At 53.0% G+C, this 23227-nt stretch overlaps 1 protein-coding gene across 3 annotated transcripts in view; it reads left to right on the top strand.

Annotated features, from left to right (window-relative positions):
• Nucleotides 1-17844, top strand: part of naprt (nicotinate phosphoribosyltransferase) — a 78425-nt gene extending 60581 nt beyond the window's left edge. For 2 of the 3 annotated variants that reach the window (XM_087986858.1, XM_087986859.1), the window contains exons 7-13: nucleotides 951-1091; nucleotides 1199-1283; nucleotides 6300-6380; nucleotides 7103-7205; nucleotides 12425-12582; nucleotides 16938-17045; nucleotides 17636-17844. In XM_087986858.1, coding sequence (XP_087842984.1) covers nucleotides 951-1091; nucleotides 1199-1283; nucleotides 6300-6380; nucleotides 7103-7205; nucleotides 12425-12582; nucleotides 16938-17045; nucleotides 17636-17704 — 745 coding nt within the window. In that variant the 3' untranslated portion in view covers nucleotides 17705-17844. The remainder of the gene's footprint in view (nucleotides 1-950; nucleotides 1092-1198; nucleotides 1284-6299; nucleotides 6381-7102; nucleotides 7206-12424; nucleotides 12583-16937; nucleotides 17046-17635) is intronic. The other variant, XM_087986860.1, reaches the window with a different exon arrangement.
• The last annotated feature ends 5383 nt before the right edge of the window (nucleotides 17845-23227 follow it).

The following is a 23227-nucleotide window of genomic DNA, read 5'->3' as shown; positions in this document are numbered from 1 at the left end:
GATGGGGAGGGGGTCACGGTGACCCTGACCTGTGGAGGAGGGGGGTTGATGGGGAGGGGGTCCCGGTGACTATGACCTGTGGGGGAGGGGGGTTGATGGGGTGGGGGTCCCGTTGACCCTGTCCTGCGGGGGGAGGGGTTTGATGGGGAGGGGGTCCCGGTGACCCTGACCTGTGGGGGAGGGGTGTTGATGGGGTGGGGGTCCTGGTGATATCACCTGCGAGGGAGGGGGGTTGATGGGGTGGTGGTCCCGGTGACCCTGACCTGCGGGGGGGAAGGAGGGTTGCTGGGAAGGGGGTCCCGGTGACTATGACCTGCGGGGGGAGGGGGGTTGATGGGGACGGGGTCCCGGTGACTATGATGTGCAGGGGAGGGGGTTTGATGGGGAGGGGGTCCAGATGACCCTGACCTGCGGGGGAGGGGGGTTGATGGGGAGGGGGTCTCGGTGACTATGACCTGTGGGGGAGGGGGGTTGATGGGGAGGGGGTCCCGGTGATCCTGACCTGTGGGGGAGGGGGGTTGATGGGGTGGAGGCCCTGGTGACTATGACCTGCGGGGGAGGGGGGTTATGGGTTGGGGGTCCCGGTGACCCTGACGTGCGGGGGGGTGGGGGAGGGGGGGTTGATGGGGCGGGGTTCCCGGTGACCCTGACCTGCGGGGGAGGGGGGGTTGATGGGGTGGGGGTCCCGGTGACCCTGACCTGCGGGGGGAGGGGTTTGATGGGTAGGGGGCCCCGGTGACTATGACCTGCGGGGGAGGGGGGATGATGGGGTGGAGGTCCCAGTGACCCTGACGAGTGGGGGAGGGGGGTTGATGGGGTGGGGGACCGATGACCCTGACCTGTGGGGGAGGGGGGATGATGGGGAGGGGGTCCCGGTGACCCTGGGCTGGACAGTAGTGGATGTGAAGAGTGTCAGTTCATCACAGAGCCCTCACTGTATTCCCTCACAGCAGCGGAGTGCCCAACTTCTGTGCCGTCTCCCTGGCCCTCGACGAGTTGGGATACAGAGCGGGGGGTGTGCGGCTGGACAGTGGGGACCAACTGGAGCAGTCCCTCAGGATCCGCAGCTCTCTCCAGGCCTGTGCTGACCAGTAAGTCTCACCCTGACGCTCCCCACTCCTTCACATGCTCATTCAGAAATCTCACTCAGCGCTGTGTCGGATGAACTGCTCACTACCTCACGGCTGTGTCCCCTCAGGTTCGCAGTCTCCTGGCTCACTGCTGTCCCCATCATCATCAGCAACAGCGTCAGTCTGAACCAACTCATCGACCTCCAGCACCAGGTCAGAGAGACAACAGCACAGGGACACGGGGGAAGAGAGACAGGGACACGGGGGGAGGGGGGGGGGGGGGGGGTGGGGGAGAGACAGGGAGGGGGGGAGGGAGACAGGGACGGGTGGGAGAGAGACAGGGACGGGGGGGAGAGACAGGGACGGGGGGGAGAGAGACAGGGACGGGGGGGAGAGTGAGAAAGGGACACAGGGGGGAGAGAGAGGTACAGTGGGGGAGGGAGACAGGGACACAGAGGGGAGAGAGACAGGGACTCGGGGGGAGAGAGACTGGGACACAGGGGGAGAGAGAAAGGGACACAGGGGGAGAGAGACAGGGACACGGGGGGGGAGAGAGAGACAGGGACGGGGGGAGAGAGAGACAGGGACGGGGGGAGGGAGACAGGGACACAGGGGGAGAGAGACAGGGACACGGGGGGAGAGAGACAGGGACACGGGGGGAGAGAGACAGGGACACGGGGGAGAGAGAGACAGGGACACGGGGGAGAGAGAGACAGGGACACAGGGGGTAGAGAGAGACAGGGACATGGGGCGGGGAGAGACAGGGACGGGGGGGAGAGAGACAGGGACGGGGGGAGAGAGACAGGGACACAGGTGGAGAGAGACAGGGACACGGGGGGAGAGAGACAGGGACACGGGGGGAGAGAGACAGGGACACGGGGGAGAGAGAGACAGGGACACGGGGGAGAGACAGGGACACGGGGGGTAGAGAGAGACAGGGACACGGGGCGGGGAGAGAGAGACAGGGACGGGGGGGAGGGAGACAGGGACGGGTGGGAGAGACGGACGGGGGAGAGAGACAGGGACACAGTGGGAGAGAGAGAGAGACAGGTATGGGGGGGAGGGAGAGACAGGGACGGGGGGGAGAGAGAGACAGGGACGGGGGGGAGAGAGAGACAGGGACGGGGGGGGGAGAGAGACAGGGACGGGGGGGAGAGAGACAGGGACGGGGGGAGAGACGGACGGGGGGAGAGAGACAGGGACACAGGGGGAGAGAGACAGGGACACAGTGGGAGAGAGAGAGAGAGACACAGGGACGGGGGGGAGGGAGAGACAGGGACGGGGGGGAGAGAGAGACAGGGACGGGGGGGAGAGAGAGACAGGGACGGGGGGGGAGAGAGAGACAGGGACGGGGGGGAGAGAGACAGGGACGGGGGGGAGAGACGGACGGGGGGAGAGAGACAGGGACACAGGGGGGAGAGAGACAGGGACACAGTGGGAGAGAGAGAGACAGGTATGGGGGGGAGGGAGAGACAGGGACGGGGGGGAGAGAGAGACAGGGACGGGGGGGAGAGAGACAGGGACGGGGGGAGAGAGACAGGGACGGGTGGGAGAGATGGACGGGGGGGAGAGAGACAGGGACGGGGGGAGAGAGACAGGGACACAGGGGAAGAGTGAAATAGGGACACGGGGGGAGAGAGACAGGGACGGGGGGGAGGGAGACAGGGACGGGGGGAGAGAGACAGGGACACAGGGGAAGAGTGAAATAGGGACACGGGGGGAGAGAGACAGGGACGGGGGGGAGGGAGACAGGGACGGGGGGAGAGAGACAGGGACACGGGGAGAGAGACAGGAACACAGGGGAGAGAGAGACAGGGACACGGGGGGAGAGAGAGACAGGGACGGGGGGGAGAGAGAGACAGGGACGGGGGGAGAGAGACAGTGACACGGGGAGAGAGACAGGAACACAGGGGAGAGAGAGACAGGGACACGGGGGGGAGAGAGAGACAGGGACGAGGGGAGAGAGAAACAGGGATGGGGGGAGAGAGAGACAGGGACACAGGGGGAGAGAGAGACAGGGACATGGGGGGAAAGAGAGACAGGGACACGGGGGGGAAAGAGAGACAGGGACACGGGGGGAGAGAGAGACAGGGACGGGGGGGAGAGAGAGACAGGGACGGGGGGAGAGAGACAGTGACACGGGGAGAGAGACAGGAACACAGGGGAGAGAGAGACAGGGACACGGGGGGGAGAGAGAGACAGGGACGAGGGGAGAGAGAAACAGGGACGGGGGGAGAGAGAGACAGGGACACGGGGGGAGAGAGACAGGGACACGGGGGGAGAGAGAGACAGGGACGGGGGGGAGAGAGAGACAGGGACGGGGGGAGAGAGACAGTGACACGGGGAGAGAGACAGGAACACAGGGGAGAGAGAGACAGGGACACGGGGGGGAGAGAGAGACAGGGACGAGGGGAGAGAGAAACAGGGACGGGGGGAGAGAGAGACAGGGACACGGGGGGAGAGAGACAGGGACACGTGGGGAGAGAGACAGGGACACGGGGGCGGGGAAAGGGACAGGGACACGGGGGGGGAGAGAGACAGGGACATGGGGGGAAAGAGAGACAGGGACACGGGGGGAAAGAGAGACAGGGACGGGGGGGAAGAGACAGGGACGGGGGGGGGGGGAGAGTGACATGGACAGGGGGGGAGACTGAGACGGGGGAGAGACAGGGACGGGGGGGGAGTGAGATAGGGACGGGGGGAGAGAGACAGGGACGGGGGGGGGGAGAGTGACATGGACAGGGGGGGAGACTGAGACGGGGGAGAGACAGGGACGGGGGGGGAGTGAGATAGGGACGGGGGAGAGAGACAGGGACGGGGGGGAGAGAGAGACAGGGACGGGGGGGAGAGAGAGACAGGGACGGGGGGGAGAGAGAGACAGGGACGGGGGGGAGAGAGACAGGTACAGGGGGGAGCGGGACAGGGACAGGGACAGGGGGAGAGTGAGATAGGGACAGGGGGAGAGAGACAGGGACACGGGGGAGGGAGACAGGGACAGGGGGAGAGAGAGACAGGGACGGGGGAGAGAGAGACAGGGACACGGGGGGAAAGAGAGACAGGGACGGGGGGGAAGAGACAGGGACGGGGGGGGGGGGAGAGTGACATGGACAGGGGGGGAGACTGAGACGGGGGAGAGACAGGGACGGGGGGGGAGTGAGATAGGGACGGGGGGAGAGAGACAGGGACGGGGGGGAGAGAGACAGGGACGGGGGGGGGGGGAGAGTGACATGGACGGGGGGGAGACTGAGACGGGGGAGAGACAGGGACGGGGGGGGAGTGAGATAGGGACGGGGGAGAGAGACAGGGACGGGGGGGAGAGAGAGACAGGGACGGGGGGGAGAGAGAGACAGGGACGGGGGGGAGAGAGAGACAGGGACGGGGGGGAGAGAGACAGGTACAGGGGGGAGCGGGACAGGGACAGGGACAGGGGGAGAGTGAGATAGGGACAGGGGGAGAGAGACAGGGACACGGGGGAGGGAGACAGGGACAGGGGGAGAGAGAGACAGGGACGGGGAGAGAGAGACAGGGACACGGGGGAGAGAGAGACAGGGACACGGGGGGGAGAGAGACAGGGACGGGGGGAGAGAGAGAGAGAGACAGGGACGGGGGGAGAGAGAGACAGGGACGGGGGAGAGAGAGAGACAGGGACACGGGGGGGAGAGAGACAGGGACACGGGGGAGAGAGAGACAGGGACAGGGGGAGAGTGAGACAGGAACACGGGAGAGTGAGACAAGAACACAGGAGGCGAGAGACAGGGACTCATGGGGGAGAGGGACAGGGACATGGGGGAGGGAGACAGGGGGACGGGGGAGAGAGACAGGGAAGGGGGGCAGAGAGACAGGGTCGGGGGGAGAGGGACAGGGACATGCGGGAGGGAGATTGGGACGGCGAGAGAGACTCAGGGACATGGGGAGAGACAGGGACACGCGGGGAGAGAGAATGGGGGAGAGAGACAGGGACACGCAGGGAGAAAGACAGGGACACGGGGAGGGAGAGAGACAGGTACATGGGGGGAGTGAGACAGGGACACGCGGGGAGAGAGACAGGTACATGGGGGGAGGCAGACAGGGACATGGGGAGGGAGACAGGGACACGGGGAGGGAGAGAGACAGGTACATGGGGGGAGTGAGACAGGGGGAGAGAGACAGGGGCACAGGGGAGAGAGACAGGGACACGGGGAGAGAGACAGGGACAGGGGGAGAGACAGGGACAGGGGGAGGGAGACAGGGGGACGGGGGGAGAGAGACAGGGTCAGGGGGAGAGAGACAGGGACATGGGGGGAGAGAGACAGGGACATAGGGGGAGAGAGACAGGGACATGGGGGAGAGAGAGAGACATGGACATGGGGGGAGAATGACAGGGACGGGGGGGAGAGAGACAGGGACATGGGGGAGAGAGAGAGATAGGGACATGGGGGAAGTGAGATAGGGACATGTGGGGAGAGAGACAGGGACACGCGGGGAGAGAGACAGGGACATGGGGAGGGAGACAGGGACACGGAAGGGAGGGAGAGAGGGACGGGGGAGAGAGAGAGAGACAGGGACACGGAGGGTAGTGAGACTGGGAAAGGGGCAGAGTGAGACAGGGATGGGGGAGAGTGAGGCAGGGATGGGGGAGAGAGTGAGACTGGGACAAGGACACGGTGGGGGGGGAGTGAGACAGGATCATGGGGGAGGGAGACAGGGTCACGGGGGGAAGGGAGACAGGGACATGGTGGGGGGGGGGGACATGGACAGTGGGAGAGTGAGACAGGGGCTGGGGAGAGAGTGAGACTGGAACAGGGAGAGAGTATTTCATGGACGGGGGAATGAGACAGGGACAGGAGGAGAGAGAGAGAGAGAGAGAGGGGAGGGACTGGAGGAGAGTGAGACAGGGACGGGGGGGAGAGACTGAGATGGGGGAGAGTGAGAGAGGGATGGGGGAGAGTGAGAGAGAGACTGGGGAAGAGTGAGACAGGGACAGGGGGAGAGTGAGACGGGGACGGTGGGAGAGCGAGACGGGGATGGTGGGAGAGTGAGACATGGACGGGGGGAGAGTGAGACAGGGACAGATGTGAGTGAGACTCCCCATCTCCCACCCCATCCACACTCCCATACCTTCTGCTGTCCCATTCTAACACACCCTCGAATAAACCCCACTCTAACTCCTGCCCTACACCACCCCCCCCCACCCTGGGTTTAGCCCACTGTAATCCTGATGTATTAAGTTTCCAGTTTGTTCAATTGCAGGATAATGAAGTGGACTGTATTGGTGTGGGCACGAACCTGGTCACATGCCCCTTACAGCCCTCGCTGGGCTGTGTCTATAAGGTACAGAGTGAGGGTCTGGATGTGGGAATGTTTCCTCCCTTTTCTCATATTTGAGTTGGTTGCTCTTCAGAGGGTCGGTGTGGACTTGTTGGGCCGAAGGGCCTGTTTTCCCACTGTAAGTAATCTAATCTAATTAGAGGATTGTAAGGGCTGTGCTGGTCACCATGGCTGAGCTCTGTCCCCAGACCGGTCCCCGTGACAGAGCTCCACCCTCTAACTGATCGTCACGATGGAGTGCCATCCTCAGACCGATGCCCATGGTAGAACTCCATCCTCAAACCGATCCCCATGACAGAGCTCCGTCCTCAGACTGATCCGCGTGACGGAGCTCCATTCTCAGACTGATCCCCGTGGTGGAGCTCCGTCCTCCAACCAATCCCAATGGCGGAGCACCATCCTCCGACTGACCCCCATGGTGGAGCTCCGTCTCAGACCGATCCCCATGGTGGAGCTCCGTCCTCCAACCAATCCCAATGGCGGAGCACCATCCTCCGACTGATCCCCATGGTGTAGCTCCGTCTCAGACCGATCCCCATGGTGGAGCTCGTCTGATTTGATAATGAGGGGGAGTTTTCTATTGTCAGCTCTCACTGTCCGGATTCACTGCCAGATAGCGGGAGTCTCTGCCTGTTTACTTCCCTCGGTAACACAACTCTGGGATCTGGGAATTCTTAAGGCCGGACTTTGCTTGGATCTAACACTCATTGCTCTTTACTCTGCAGCTGAGCCAGGTTGATGGAGAACCTCGGATCAAAGTGACAGAAGAGGAAGGGAAAATGACTCTCCCGGGGAAGAAAGCCGTTTACAGACTGTACGGCCCTGACGGTGAGAGGCAACACAGGCCAGAGTCAGGAGACCCGGAATAATGAGCCCGTTCAGACTGGGGCGTGCACCCAGTGTCTCCCCCACCTCACCCTCTGGAAGTCAGCTCTTCTGTCCATGTTTGAACCAATGAGGCCAGGAGCTAAGTGGCCCTGGTGGAACCCAAACTGGGCGTCATTGCTGAGCAGGTCATTGCTGAGCAGGTGCTGCTTGATAGCGCTGTTGATGACACCTTCCATCACTTTATTGATGATCGAGAGTAGACTGATGGGGCGGTAATTGGCTGGGTTGGATTTATCCTGCATTTCACGTACAGGACATACCTGGGCAATTTTCCACATTGTCGGGCAGATGCCAGTGTTGTAACTGGAACACCTTGGTGGAGTTACACTGAACCAACTCTAGTTACTCGCTGTGTAACATATTTTATTCCTCAGTGCTTTCTGATGTCTGCTCCACATTTGAGGCTCTGGTTTTCAGAAACCCAGTATTTATTTGAAATCGCCAGCTTTTAGAGCATTGCCCCAGGTGAAGTACTTGACAAGGGAGCAGCCCTTGGGGAGTTTTGTAATTTTAAATAACCCTGTTGGGCTGTAATGTTGGTGTGGTTTGACTTCTGACCTTGTCCGCCCCAGTCCAACACTGGCACCTCCACTTCACAACTCCAGATTGTTGGGAGCTTTTAAAAATTTTCTCTGAATCCACAACTAGGTTTAACTAGTTAAGCACAGTGGGCAATCAACCATAAACAGACTGATACAATCCAACGCCAAATTGCTGCACCTATCAGCGCAGCCTCTAGGGAAGCATTTCAGATCGAAATGATTACCCAGATGTCAGAGGAGAAAGTGAGAGGCACGACGGTATAGTTTCGTGGTTATTACTGACCAGCACAGATGGGCTGAAGGGTATTTTTGCTGTGCTGCAGATCTGTGTAACAGAAGCTGGGATGGGGGGAGAGGGGAAAGGCAGATTAAAGACATCGCTCAATGTTTTTGTTTTAACCTGCTTTAGCTCCCTGAACAGCTCGTTAGAATTCCAAACTGTACAAGATTGCTCAGGGTTAGCTCTCTCAGGCACTGGGATCGTTCTGTGCAGGATTCTATTCTCTGGAGCACACATGAGCCATTGTGAAGGGGTTCCGCACTCGGACTGAGCAGCTTTATACGCTCAGGCTCTCAAGGCCGGAGACTCCTAAACCTTCTTGGTATCAGGGCCCTCCTCCATGAGACGGCAACCCCCCTCTTTCTCCACTGAACCAGTTGCTCGGCAACGCGACGTTCCGCCTGCATTTATGATGCCGCGGCAGGAATGGTTGCGCCGAGGCATGGGTGAGGGTCACCCCTACCGCCACACCGCAGCCTCCTCCCTTCCTTTCCCACTGGCCGTCCACCCGTCTGCCCAGCTGCCTCTCACAACAGGGTGGCCACTTTGTGGAGGCTACAGTGCGGCCCAGTCACGGTGAGGATGCCTGGTCACTGCCCACTCTTCCTGCCGGAGGTCAACCGATTAAACAGCTTACCCGAACCACCCCCCCTCTCCCCCCCACCCCGGCACCCTTGGCAGCTTGTTGTGGCACAGTGCTGCTCTAGACTGCCTCATCCTGGTCCTTATAGACAGCGGATTGCCTTCTGAGGAAAGACTGGGCATGTATTATTGGGATTTTAGGAGAGTGAGGGGCCACTGAAATGGAGAGGTCCTGAGGGGACTTGACCGGGTTGAAGGGAGGATCTGGAACTCAAGGTCATTGGGGGTTTAAAAATAAGGGGGTGCCCATTTCTAACAGCGATGAGGAACAGTTTGTTTTCTCAGAGGGTTAGAACATAGAACAATACAGCACAGAACAGGCCCTTCAGCCCTCGATGTTGTGCCGACCTGAGAACTATTCTCAGCTCATCCCCCTACACTATCGCAAAATCATCCATGTCCCTATCTAAGGATTGTTTAAATCTCCCTAATGTGGCTGAGTTGACTACCTTAGTAGGTAGTGCATTCCATGCCCTTACCACTCTCTGAGTAAAGAGCCTGCCTCTGACATCTGTCTTAAATCTATCACCCCTCAATTTGTAGCTGTGCCCCCTCGTACAAGCTGATGTCATCATCCTAGGAAAAAAACTCTCACTGTCTACCCTGTCTAATCCTCTGATCATCTTGTATGTCTCTATCAAATCCCCTCTTAGCCTTCTTCCTGCCAATGAGAAAGACCCAAGTCTCTCAGCCTTTCCCCATAAGACCTTCCCTCCGGATCAGGCAACATCCTGGTAAATCACCTCTGCACCTTTTCCAATGCTTCCACATCCTTCCTGAAATATGGGGACCAGAACTGTACACAACGTTCCAAGTGTGGCCGCACCAGCGTTTTGTATAGTTGCAGCATGATATTGCGGCTCCGGAACTCTATCCCTCTACAAATGAAACCGAACACACCGTATGCCTTCTTAACAGCACTATCAACCCGGGTGGCAACTTTCAGGGATCTATGTACATGGAGTCCAAGATCCCTCTGCACATCCACACTACCAAGAATCTTTCCATTGACCCAGTACTCTGCCTTCCTGTTATCCTTCCCAAAGTGCATCACCTCACATTTAGCTGCATTGAACTCCATTTGCCACCTCTCGGCCCAATTCTGCAATTTATCCAAGTCCCCCTGCAACCTGTAGCATTGTTCCAAACTGTCCACTACTCCACCAACTTTCGTGTCATCTGCAAATTTACTAATCCATCCACCTATGCCTGCGTCTATGTCATTTATAAAAATGATTAACAGCAGTGGTCCGAAAACAGATCCTTGTGGCACACCACTAATAACCGGACTCCAGGCTGTATACTTTCCATCAACTACCACTCGCTGCCTTCTTTCAGAAAGCCAGTTTCTAATCCAAACTGCAAAATCACCCTCAATTCCATGCCTCTGTATTTTCTCCAACAGCCTACCATGTGGAACCTTATCAAAGGCTTTACTGAAGTCCATGTATACCATGTCAACTGCCCTACCCTCATCTACATGCTTGGTCACCTTCTCAAAAAAACTCAGTGAGGTTTGTGAGACATGACCTGCCCTTGACGAAACCATGTCGACTATCTGAAATCAAATTGTTGCTTGCTAGATGATTATAAATTATAAATTATAAATCTTATCTCTTATAATTCTTTCCAAAACTTCCCTACAACAGAAGTAAGGCTCACTGATCTGTAATTACTTGGGTCATCTCTACTGCCTTTCTTGAACATTTGCAATCCTCCAGTCCTCTGGTACTAAACCCATAGACGATGATGATTCAAATATCAAAGTCAAAGGCTCTGCTATCTCCTCCCTAGCTTCCCAGAGAATCCTCGGATAAATCCCATCCGGCCCAGTGGACTTGTCTACTCTCACTCCTTCTAGAATTGATAACACCTCTTTGTAACTAACCTCAATCCTTTCTAGTCTAATATCTCGTACCTCATTCTTCTCTACTATATTCTCCTTTTCCTGAGTGAAAACCGATGAGAAATGTTCATTTAGCACCTCTCCGATCTCCACAGGGTCCACACTCAACTTCCCACTTCTGTCTTTGACTGGCCCTATTCCTACCCTAACCATCCTTTTTTTCATCACATACCTATAGAAAGCTTTAGGGTTCTCCTTTATTCTATTTACTAAAGACTGCTCGTGTCCTCTCTTTGCTCTTCTTAATTCTCTCTTTAAATCCATCCTAGCTGATCTGTAACTCTCCATCGCCTCATCTGAACCATCTTGCCTCATCAACACATAAGCCTCCTTCTTCTTTGAAACAAGAGATGCTTTTTCTGTAGAAACCACAGTTCCCTTACCTTATCTCTTTCTCCCTGCCTGACAGGGACACACATATCAAGGACACGCAATATCTGTTCCTTAAACCAGCTCCACATTTCGATTGTCTGCATCCCCTGCGTTTTGCTACCCCATTCTATGCATCCTATTTCTTGCCTAATCACATTATAATTGCCCTTGCCCTATCGATAACTTTTGACCTGTGGCATGTACCTATCCCTTTCCATCGCTAAACTAAATGTAACTGAATAATGGTCACTCTCTCCAAAGTGCTCACCTACAACTAAATCAAACACCTGGCCTGGTTCATTACCAAGCACCAGATCCAGTGTTGCCTCCCCTGTTGTCGGCCCTTCGACATAGTGTGTCAGGAAACCTTCTGTACACATTGGACAAAAACTGATCCATCCAACGTACTGGAGTTATAGCATTTCCAGTCAATGTTGGGGAAGTTAAAGCCCCCATAATGACCACCCTGTTCCTTTCACTCCTACACAGAATAATTTTGCTAATCCTCTATTCCACCTCCCTGGAACTCTGCGGAGGCCTATATAAAAAAACCTCTAAGCAGTGTGACTTCTCCTCTCCTGTTTCGAACCTCAGCCCACACTACCTCAGTAGACAAGTCCTCATCAAAAGTTCTCTCAGCCACTGTTATACTATCCTTGACTAACAAGGCCACGCTTCCCCTTCTTTTACCACCTTGCCTGTTCTTAATGAAAGATCTAAACCCTGGAACCTGCAACATCCATTCCTCACCCTGCTCTATCCATGTCTCCAAAATGGCCACCACATCGAAGTCCCATGCTGCAAGCTCACCTACCTTATTTCGGATACTTCTGGCCAGTTTGCTGTCTGACAGCACATTCCTGTGACCCTGAAATCCTGTCCCTGTCCTTCCTACTCTCATCCTCATGTAGAACCTCTTAATAGCTTTAGGGCAGAGGGAGATAGATACATGATTCCCGAAGGGGTGAAAGGTTGTGGAGTCATGGTTAGATTCAGATCAGCCCTGACCTTATCAAATGGTATAGCAGGTCAAAGGGCAGAGTGGCCATTTTTGTTTGTCGGGAGGGACAGATGGAGAAAGCTGGTATGGACAGGCATGGAAGGATAAACATACCTTTTGGGGGAGAGGGTTAGTCAATCTCGAACATCACGTTAGCTGTGCAGTCCTGGCTCTCTCTATTTCTGGATGTTAATCCCAATCAGGCTGATACCAGGGCAATGTCTTACAGTGAGAATAGCAAGCAATCCATCTAACACAATGGATCAATCTCATCTTTCTCTGCCCCCTCACCCATATCCCTCCTCCCCCACCACTCTTGCCCCACCCCTCCATTATCCCTGTTACCCCTAACCCCACCCGTGCTCACCCTCAACCTTGATCCCTCTCCCTCCCATCCTCCACCCCACCCCACCTCAGGAAGCCCCTTCCTCGATCTCCTGACTCTAGCGGAGGAGCCAGAGCTGAGGGCCGATGAGGAGATCAAGTGTTACGCTCTGACCGGGCGATGCGCTGGTTTCTGGGTGACGGCTGCGCAAGTGGAGACTCTCCACCGGGTTTACTACCAACACGGCCAGGTGAGTGACCGGCGCTTCGGCCCACCCTTCAGCTGCCAGTGCGCCATCACCAGGCCCCTCCTGGAGCTCCCTCACAGAATCGTCTCACTCAGTCTTCCCCGTCCAGCAGCTGTTCCTTCCAAAGGCCTTGTAGATTTTCTTCAAGGAGTGACTCACAGCATTGTATTACACGTTTATTCCTCAAATCCCTGAGATTCATATAAATTAGACGGTAGTGAAAAGGCCCTTCGGCCCATCAGTCCATACCACCAGGAATATGCTCCACTAGTCCTTTTCCTGTACTAGGCCCTTAGCCTTGAATGTTAGGACATTTCGAGAGCTCATCCAAGTTTATTTTAAAGGTTGTGAGGTTTCCCGCCTCAACTCCCCTCCCAGGCAGGGCATTCAGACCCCCCTGCTAACACGGTCTGGGGTGAGAAAGGTTTTCCTCAAATCCCTCCTGTCTCACACTTTAAAACAATAGCCCCTTGTTATTGACTAAGGAGACCATCTGATTTCTGTTCGCCCTGCCCATGCTTCACATTCCAACTTCTGGCACAATATGGCCATTCCGACAGGAAGGGACCATTCAGCCCATTCAGGGTTATGCAGCCATTTTAAAAATTCACTCACAGGATCTAGGGGTCACTGGCTGGGCCCAGCATTTATTGCCCGTCCCTAGTTGTCTCTTGAGAAGGTGGGGATGAGCTGCCTTCTTGAACCGCTGCAGTCCAGAATGCTCTTAGGGAGGGAATTCCAGGACTTTGACCCAGAGACAGTTAAGAAACGGCGATATATTTCCAAGTCAGGATGGTGAGTGGCTTGGAGGGGAACATGCAAGGGGTGGTGTTCCCATGTATCAGATGCCCTTGTCCTTTCAGATGGAAGTGGTCACAGGTTTGGAAGGTGCTGTCTGAGGATCTTTGGTGAATTTCTCCAGTGCATCTTGTAGATAGTACACACTGCTGTTACTGAGTGTCGGTGGTGGAGGAAATGGATGCTTGTGGATGTGTGCCAGTCAAGTGGGCTGCTCAGTCCTGGATGGCTTCAAGCTTCTTGAGTGTTGTTGGAGCTGGACCCATCCAGGCAAGTGGGGAGTATTCCATCACATTCCTGACTTGTGCCTTGTAGATGGTGGACAGGCTTTGGGGAGTCAGGAGGTGAGTTACTCACTGCAGGATTCCCAACCTCTGAACTGCTCTTGTAGCCACTGTGTTTATGTGGTGAGTCCAGTTGAGTTCCCCTCTCTCTCTCTCTCCCAATGGTAACCCCCAGGATGTTTATAATGGTGTGGGATTCAGTGATGGTAATACCATTGACTGTCAAGGTGGTGGTTAGATTGTCTCTCATTGCTGACGGTCATTGCCTGGCCATTACTTAATCAGATCACAAACGAGGATAGGTGCAGACAGGGCCAATCATTGTGTTGCAGGAAGCTTCACCTTTACCAGACATAGTTTCATACTCTTTGACAGCTTAAACTTTGGAAAATCTCTCTCTCAGTTCAGCCTGAGTATCCACAGTCTTTTGTGGGCAAGGAGTTCCTGATTTCCACAATCCTTTGTGTGAAGAGGGGCTTCCTGACCTTGTCCCTGAATGGTCTGGCTCCCCTGTTTCTGAAGGGTCTGTTTACATGCTGTATATCTCTATGACTCTAATCACAGCATAGTTACGTACAGCACGGAAACAGACCCTTCGGTCCAACCCGTCCATGCCGACCAGATATCCCAACCCAATCTAGTCCCACCTGCCAACACCCGGCCCATATCCCTCTCATCCCTTCCTATTCATATACCCCATCCAGGTGCCTTTTAAGTGTTGTAATTGTACCAGCCTCCACCACTTCCTCTGACAGCTCATTCTAACACACACCAGCCTCCACCCTCTGCATGAAAAAGTTGCCCCTCAGGTCCCTTTTAAATTTTACCCCTCTAACCTTAAACATATGCCCTCTAGTTCTGGACACTCCCCACACCAGGAAAAAGACCTTATCTATTTATCCTATCCATGCCTTTCACGATTTTATAAACCTCCAGAAGGTCACTGTTTGGTGAAAAGAAGAATCCCCCCCCCACCTCCCCCACCATCTAGTTTCTTCCCTGGCCTTGTATCGACTGAGATAAACATTAAGGCATCTTCACTCCATGCTAAAAAAATTCAACATTCTGTGATTTCTGTGCTCACTCAGGTAGCACACATACTAAACTGAGAACAATTTAAATTCATCCAGCATCAAACAGAACTGGTTAATCAGAGCAGTTTCATGGGTGAAGTATTTGAGGAGGTATTAGCAGCATTACACAGCTGGTGACGCACATCGGAGACTTCCTCAGAATGAGCCAAATGTCAATCAGATTATCCATTGCATCATAGAATCGCTACAGTGCAGGTAGAGGCCATTTGGCCTATTGAGAGTACACTGACCCGCTGAAGAACATCTCACCCAGACCCACCCCTACTCTTGTCCCTGTAACCCCACAGCGAATTCATCCATCCAGCCTGCATATCCCCAGGCACTATGGGCGATTTAGATCAGAATAGAATCTCTACAGTGTGGAAGCAGACCATTCGGCTCATCAAGTCCACACGTGACCCTCCAAAGAACATCCCTCTCAGACCCACCCCCATTCCTGTAAACACCCATTTCCCAGGACTGACCTACGTACCCTGCACATTCCTGGACGCTATGGCTAATTTAGCATGGCCAATCCACCCTAACCTGTACAACTTTGGATTGTGGGAGAAAACCAGAGCACCCGGAGGAAACCTACACAGACACAGGGAAAACGTGCAAACTCCACACAGAGAGTCGTCTGAGGCTGGAATCGAACCTGGGTGCCTAGGACTGTGAAGCAGCAGTCCTAACCATTAAGCCACCATGCCGCCCCATATCCACTCTCTAGTGATGTGTACAGAACCTGTCCATCACTGATTGGTCAAGTTGGTCTGTCCGAAAGCCATCATCCCCACATGGTCGGAATGATACAGACCACACTTAGATCGTTGACATGAACAACAACATAATCCAGGAGGGAGATGGGATTGTACTGTGTGGTTTGGTATTTGTCTGTCTGGTGGAAGAGGATGCTATTAGACTGTGGCAGTGCCAGGCACATTGTCCATCGGTGTCAATCTTTCCCTGATGGTTCCTCTTCAGATATTGGAATCACGTCCCACCCACCATGGAAGCCACCACTCCCACGTCCTACCCACCATGGAACCTGCCCCTGATAGATGATCTTTTGGGAAAGCAGTGAGGAGTTCAAAGGTCAGGTTAGAACCTTTCCTAGATCTCGTTGGAGTTGAGGATCAGGGCAGAAGAGTTGATGACGATGGTGCAGTTGGGGAGTCAAACATTCCTTCCCATCATTGAGGCTAATGGTGCCTTATTAATCCATGTGGCACAGTGTGGATATAATTTGGGGTTGTTTTAACATTCCAAGTTGCAAAATGTAAAGATTTCTTTCTTTGACCGTGAAGATGGCGATCCCACAGAGTTGGAATCTCTGCCCAGGAGGGTGGTGTATTTCTGTAGAACATTTTCATGCCCTTTTCCCCATTGCGAGTAGCCAGAGGGTATCCTCAATGAGAGGTACTGCCCAAAGACACCAGCTACAGGTCCAGTCACCTTCATGGTTCTCTCCCGGTGTCCTGACCCTTGACCCGGGAGTCACCAGTTCATGGTCCCCCCTCCCCCACTGCCCGATCTTCCCAGCTGGTGGGCCTGGTAAATGGACTCTGGTGGTAGCCAGCACTTATGCCATATCGATCGTGGGGACATTGAGGCCCTCAATCCAGACGGTTGGTGACCCAGATTGTGTTGATGGGTCCATCCAACGTGACCCATCTCGCTCCCCTAGACCATCACGCTGTTAGACGCATGGTCTTCCTTCACCCATTCTGACAGGGGGGAGCTGTGGGACCACCATTTGCCTGGCACCTCTCCTCCCCTCCTTCAGTGGTGAGGAACTGCTGATGCCATTATACAAGGGGCCCTCTGAGCATGAGGATCTCTCTACCACCCTGACACGATGACTCGGAATCAGCTGGGAAGGGGTGGTGCTACAAACACAAGCCTCCCTATACAAAGCGTGTATAATACTGCACAGGGTCAATGTGAGCAAGAGCTCCCTAAAGTGCTCCACAGGGTGAGGGCTTTCTGTATTCCTTGAATTCTGCCCCTAGTGGATTGACTAGGAGTAGTGATGGGCCGAAGGTCCTTTTTCTGTGCTGTAGACTATGTCTTGGTGCCTTGCCATCCTTCACAGGAATGGATTTTGGATTAGTTTAGCAGTAACAAGACTAGAAACGGAATGCAGTAGAATACACGCTTATCCAGGCTCTCCCTAACCATCTGTTTCTGGGTTTTAACTTAGATTTGTGAAAGCCTCTGTACAACATCAGAGATCAGGAGGCACGCACAGAGCTCCTTAAACAACCTCGCTCCAAAATACAAGCATCTTCACGATCCTGCTCCCTACCAGGTATGAAGTCAGAGCTGAAACCTGCTGCTGTAAGTTCTATGTTAGATGTTTGTTTATCGAAGGATCCTCGCGATGAACAGGGCCGTTAGCAGGTTCTCTTCCTGGTTTAAACCCCAGTTTGGTTCATTGGTCAGAGGGAATTTGGCTGGAAAAGGCCTCTGCAGCTGATGGGTAGGGGGGTTAATCTTCGATCCTCTCACTGCAGTGGGGAAATGAGTTTGTGATCTGGGTTAGCATCTCACCCTGGAGTCCATAAGCCATGGATTCGATTCCCCCTCCAGGGACATGGGGGTATAATCCAGGATAACAACCCCTGGGCCATTTGTGAGGGAGAATTATCAAAGGACATAAGTGCGAGGTCCCTGGGTCTTATCAGCTGGTCAGTGACACTGACATCAACACAAACCCGAAACAGAGGTGTCCTCAATGTTTATCCCTCAATCATCATTACATCACCACGTGGCTCTCTGTGGGAGCATGCTTTGTGTAAATTGGTTACTGAGCCTCAGATCATTGGCTGCAAAGGGTTTTGGGATGAGCTTGGGATGTGAAATGAGCTACGGCAACGCAAGTCCATCCTTTGTTTCCAGGTTGCTATTTCACAGAAGCTGCGTGACCTCCTGGATGACCTCATCAAGAAGAGCAGCCCCAGTGCTTAGTGTCCCAAATGAGCCAATCGCATCGCTGCTCTCTGTCGGTGTCAACAGCCAATTAGAAAAGACAGGAGACAATTGGAAGGATGGAACTGAAAATCGAGTTAATGCTGAAGGTGATCATCAGGACAAACACAAGAAATCCAAATCTCAAGCGGCATTATCAATTGCAATGGGGAGAGCGAGGATTCCCGAACTCCCAATGTACATCCCAACAATTGGCTGATTGAATCAAGTTCCTAACTGGCAGAGTATAGACTGTACTCAATCAGCCCACACTTGCAAATCCCAAAACCAAATGTGGTTGAGTAGCATTTACTGAACAATCCGAACTGTGTCAATAATGTCACTGATGACTGTCTGAGGTAGTCAGGGGGACAGGGGTGAAATAGTTATTCTCCTGGAGCACTGAGTAATTCCCAGGTGAACCCTAAAGGTGGGTTTCAGCAGGAATCTGTAGATGAATGTCTTACAAAACAGAGTCAGTATTAACAAAACAAAGTCCCAGAGACTTCGGAGTCAGAATAGATGTAGAGATAGGGAATTGTCAGACTCCGATAAAGAATGGGGCAAAATAGTACCAAGCTAAAATAAGATTAATTAAACCTTGAGAAGTCATTAACAAATTTAACCCAATGCTCAGAAATTTGTTTCTTATATTTGTAGGAAATGAGATTGGAATTTGAATAATGAGATGCTTCTGTGCCTAAAAATGATGCAAAGAAACTGCATATTTCTCTACTCCTCTGTTTTCACTCTAACTGTCTGGAGTTGTCTCTGTCCCTGTGTACATTTGAATAAATGATCCAAACCCTGTGCTCTCGACTCTTGTGGTTGGTCATTAGAAGTAAACATTGTATAACCAGCCGAGTTTGTGGTGTGGCTCATTGTTACAAGCCCTGTAAATTCACACACAGGGACCCAATATCCATAAATAAAGGAAGACGTTCCGTACATTTTGAATTATCTGGCTGTCCTGGGGCCACTGCAGTTATCCACTACTTTCTATAAGGCAACACCTCATCCAATCAGAGTCGACTTGCCCTCCTCCTTCTGAAAAGGCATTGGTGGTGATCTTTCAAGAATCACTAATATCAGGAAGGGTCCCGATGACTGGAACATTGCTAACGGGAGACAGAAGACAGGAAACTGTAGGCCGGTTGGCCTGACCTTGGTCATTGGTAAGATTTTAGAGTCCATCATTAAGGCTGAGATTGTAGAGTATGTGGAGGTGCCCAGTAAAATAGGGCAGAGTCAGCACAGTATCGTCAAGGTGAGGTCACACCCGCCAAATCTGTTGGAATTCTTTGAGAAGGTAACGAGTTAGACAAAGGAGAGCCTGTGGACATGATCTCATTGGGTTTCCAGAAAACGTTTGACAAGATGCTGCTCGGGAGGCTGTTAAATAAGATATGAGCCCATGGTGTTTGGGACATGGTACTGGCATGGATTGAGGATTGGCTGACTGGCAGAAGGCAGAGAGTAAGACCCAGGGGTCTTTTTCTGGATGGAAGCCAGTGACTAGTGGTGTTCCACAAAGGTCAGTGTTGGGACCACAACTTTTCACTTTATACGTTAATGATCCGGGTGAAGGAACTGAGGGCATTCTGGCTACGTTTGCAGATAGGTGGAGGGACAGGTAGTATTGAGGAGGCGGGGAGGCTGCAGAAGGACTCAGACAGATTGGCAGAGTGGGCAAAGTAGTGGCAGATGGAATACAATTGGGGAAAGTGAGAGATTATGCACTTTGGTAGGAAGAATAAAGGTGTAGATTATTTTCCAAACGGGGACAGTCTTTGGAATCTGAAGCACAAAGGGACTTGGGAGTCCTAGTTCAGGATTCTCTCCAGGTTAACATGTAGAAATTAAGAAAGCAAATGCAATGTTAGCATTCATTTCAAGAGGGCTAGAATACAAGAGCAGGGATGTACTGCTGAGGATGTATAAGGCTCTGGTCAGGCTGCATTTAGTAATACTTTCAGCATTTTGGGCCCCATATCTAAGGAAGGATGTGCTGGTGTTGAAGGAGATCCAGAGGATGTTTACATGAATGATGATGGGGATGAAGGGCTTGTCGTATGAGGAGCATTTGAGCATTGGAGTTTAGAAGGATGAGGGGGATTTTCAGATTGAAATGTACAGAATACAGAGAGGCCTGGATAGAGTGGACGTGGAGAAGATGTTTCCACTAGTAGGAGAGACTGGGACCTGAGGACACGGCCTCAGAGTGAACGGACGACCCTTTAGATGAGGAGGAATTTCTTCAGCCAGAGGATGGGGAATCTGTGGAACTCATCGCCACAGAGAGCTGGGGGTGCCAAGTCATTGAGTGTATTTAAGACAGAGTTAGGTTCTTGATCAAGGATTACAGGGAGAAGGCAGGAGAATGGGGGTTGAGAAACATCGAATGGCGCAGCAGACTCAGTGGGTCAAATGGCCCAATTCTGCTCCTATATCCTCCCGTCTTATGGAAAATCATCTCACCAGATCTGAAATGTCCACTCTACAGAGGCTGACAGGCCTGCCCAGCAATCCCAGTGTCTATTTCATCCTCAGCATGGAGGTTTTCCCATGATAGAGTCTCATTTCTCCTCTCCCTGAGTCCAAGCTCCCTTCTCCCTGAGGTCTGCTGTGGGACTAGTTCCCAGTGTTTCTCACCGAACCTCTATTTGTAGCTCACCCTGGCCATGGGTCAGTGACTGAAGCAGAATTTTTTTATTCTTCTGAAGACAAAACAAATAGTGTCAGGAGGAAGGGTTCTCCTCCTACACAATAAAAATCAAAATTGTTGTTCCACCGTCCTTTCATTTATTGCTGTCCTCACAGAGGCTGCTGGAGCTTGGGAATTACCTGCCCACTGACACAGATGAGAGGGATAGGTAATGATCTGTTTGGACAGAGTATCACAATATGTTTACAGTCTGCTATCTCCCCCGTCAACCTCTTTGGGATATTTTACTGCATCGGAGAACATGTGACAGAATCTAGAACTAGGGGTCATGGTTTAAAAGCCAGGGGTCATCCACCTCAGACAGGGATGAGGTGATTTTTTTTTTCTCTTGGAGGGTTGGTGAGTCTTGAAAAAGCAGCAGAAGTCAAGTTGTGAATATTTTAAAATCAGACACAGGGAGGTTCTTGGTAAACAAGGAGTTGAAAGGTTACAGACAGGATGTGAAGTGATCAGGTCAGATCCTATTGAATGGCAGAGTAGGCTGGAGGGGCTGAATGGTCTCCTGGTCATAACCCGTATGCTGAAGGCATGATATAAATACAAGGCCTCCTTATTCAGAGGAGCATCTGTCTTGTGTATTTGTTTTTAGGAATTTTACACAGAATTGCAGAGAATTTACAGCAAATTAACAGGCCGTGTGGGCGGCACAGTGGCACAGTGGTTAGCACAGCTGCCTCACAGCGCCTGAGACCCGGGTTCAATTCCCGCCTCAGGCGACTGACTGTGTGGAGTTTGCACATTCTCCCCGTGTCTGCGTGGGTTTCCTCCGGGTGCTGCGGTTTCCTCCCACAATCCAAAGATGTGCAGGTCAGGTGAATTGACCATGTTAAATTCCCCGTAGTGTTAGGGAATGGGTAAATATAGGGGTATGGGTGGGTTGCGCTTCGGCGGGTCGGTGTGGACTTGTTGGGCCGAAGGGCCTGTTTCCACACTGTAATGTAATCTAATCTAATCCTATTCAGCCCAATGGTCCAGGTCGATGTTGATGATCCAGTGGGCTGCTTCCCATCTCCCTTTCATCTAACCCCGTCACCTTCATGATTGCCTGGTATGGCAACTGCTCTGCCCAGGACCACAGGAAACTACAGCCCAGACCATCACTGAAGCCAACCTCCTATCCATGGACTCCATTCACACAGCTCACTGCCACGGAGAGGCTGCCAACATCATCAAAGACCCCTCCCACCCCAGTAATAATCTCCTACAGTCTTTTCCATCAGACACACCAGCAGGTTCAGGAACAGCTTCTTCCTGGTCATTATTAGACTGATGAATGGACTCTCTAACCTCAAATGATGCTGATCTTGTTAATGTTGATCTTGCTGAGCGCACACGCTGTGCAGTGTATCCTCTGTGACTCTGTCTAGTTTTCACCTTATGATCTGTCCATTCTTGCTGACTATGATCTGCCTGTGCTGCTCGTAAACAAAGCTTTTCACTGTACATTGGTCCATGTTGAAGAGTGTGATGCTGGAAAAGCACAGCAGGCCAGGGGAAGCTTCCGAGGAGCAGGAAGCAAACGCCCTTCATCAGGGATGAGGCTTGTGGCCTAAGGGGGCTGAGAGATAAATGGGAGGGGTTTGGGGCGGGGGGGGAAGGTAGTTGAGCGTGCGATAGGTAGATGAAGATGAGGTAGGTGATAGGTTGGAGAGGAGGGTGGAGCAGATAGGTAAGAAGGAAGATGGACAGGTGGGACAATTCAACAGGGCACTGCCAAGTTGGAAGGTTGGATCTGGGATAAGATGGGGGGAGGGGAAATTGGTGACATCCACATTGATCCCATGTGGTTGGAGGGTCCCAAGGTGGAAGATGAGGCATTCTTCTTCCAGGCGACGGGTGGTAAGGTTTAAGTTGGTTTATGATGATTCTGGCCTGGCTTATGGTGGATCTGGGCTGGTTTAGGTTGGTTTATAATGGTTCTGGGCTGGTTTAGGATGCTTTCTGTTGGAACTGGGCTGGTTTAGGTTGGTTTATGATGGTTCTGGCCTGGTTTAGGATGGTTTACGATGGTTCTGGCCTGGTTTCTGATGGATCTAGGCTGGTTTAGAATGGATGGTTCTGGCCTGATTTCTGATGGATCTGGGCTGGTTTAGGATGGTTTACGATGGTTCAGGCCTGATTTCTGATGGATCTGGGTGGTTTAGAATGGTTTATGATGGTTCTGGCCTGGTTTATGATGGTTCTGGCCTGGTTAGGTTGGTTTCTGATGGATCTGTCTTGGTTTCTGATGGATCTGGGCTGGTTTAGGATGGTTTATGATGGTTCTGGCCTGGTTTATGATGGATCTGGGCTGGTTTAGAATGGTTTATGATGGTTCTGGCCGGGTTTATGATGGTTCTGGCCTGGTATATGATGGATCTGGGTGGTTTAGAATGGTTTATGATGGTTCTGGCCTGGTTTATGATGGTTCTGGCCTGGTTTAGGTTGGTTTCTGATGGGTCTGTCTTGGTTTCTGATGGATCTGGGCTGGTTTAGGATGGTTTATGATGGTTCTGGCCTGGTTAATGATGGATCTGGGCTGGTTTAGAATGGTTTACGATGGTTCTGGCCGGGTTTATGATGGTTCTGGCCTGGTTTATGATGGATCTGGGCTGGTTTAGAATGGTTTATGATGGTTCTGGCCTGGTTTATGATGGTTCTGGCCTGGTGTCTGATGGATCTGGGCTGGTTTAGGGTAGGTTAGTGCTCCCAGCAGGTGTTTGAACCTCCGACCTCCAGAGGGAGATGATGGACACCATGTTTACCCTAGACCAGGAAACAGTCTGTGTTTTAAATCCCTTCAAAAGGCGGAAGCAGCA

Source organism: Chiloscyllium plagiosum, unplaced genomic scaffold, assembly GCF_037043375.1.
Source record: "Chiloscyllium plagiosum isolate Xiang-an unplaced genomic scaffold, Cpla_swu_hap1 HiC_scaffold_5, whole genome shotgun sequence".
Lineage (NCBI taxonomy): Eukaryota > Metazoa > Chordata > Chondrichthyes > Orectolobiformes > Hemiscylliidae > Chiloscyllium > Chiloscyllium plagiosum.
Note: the sequence above shows the minus strand (reverse complement) of the source record. Positions and strands in the feature narration are given on the sequence as shown.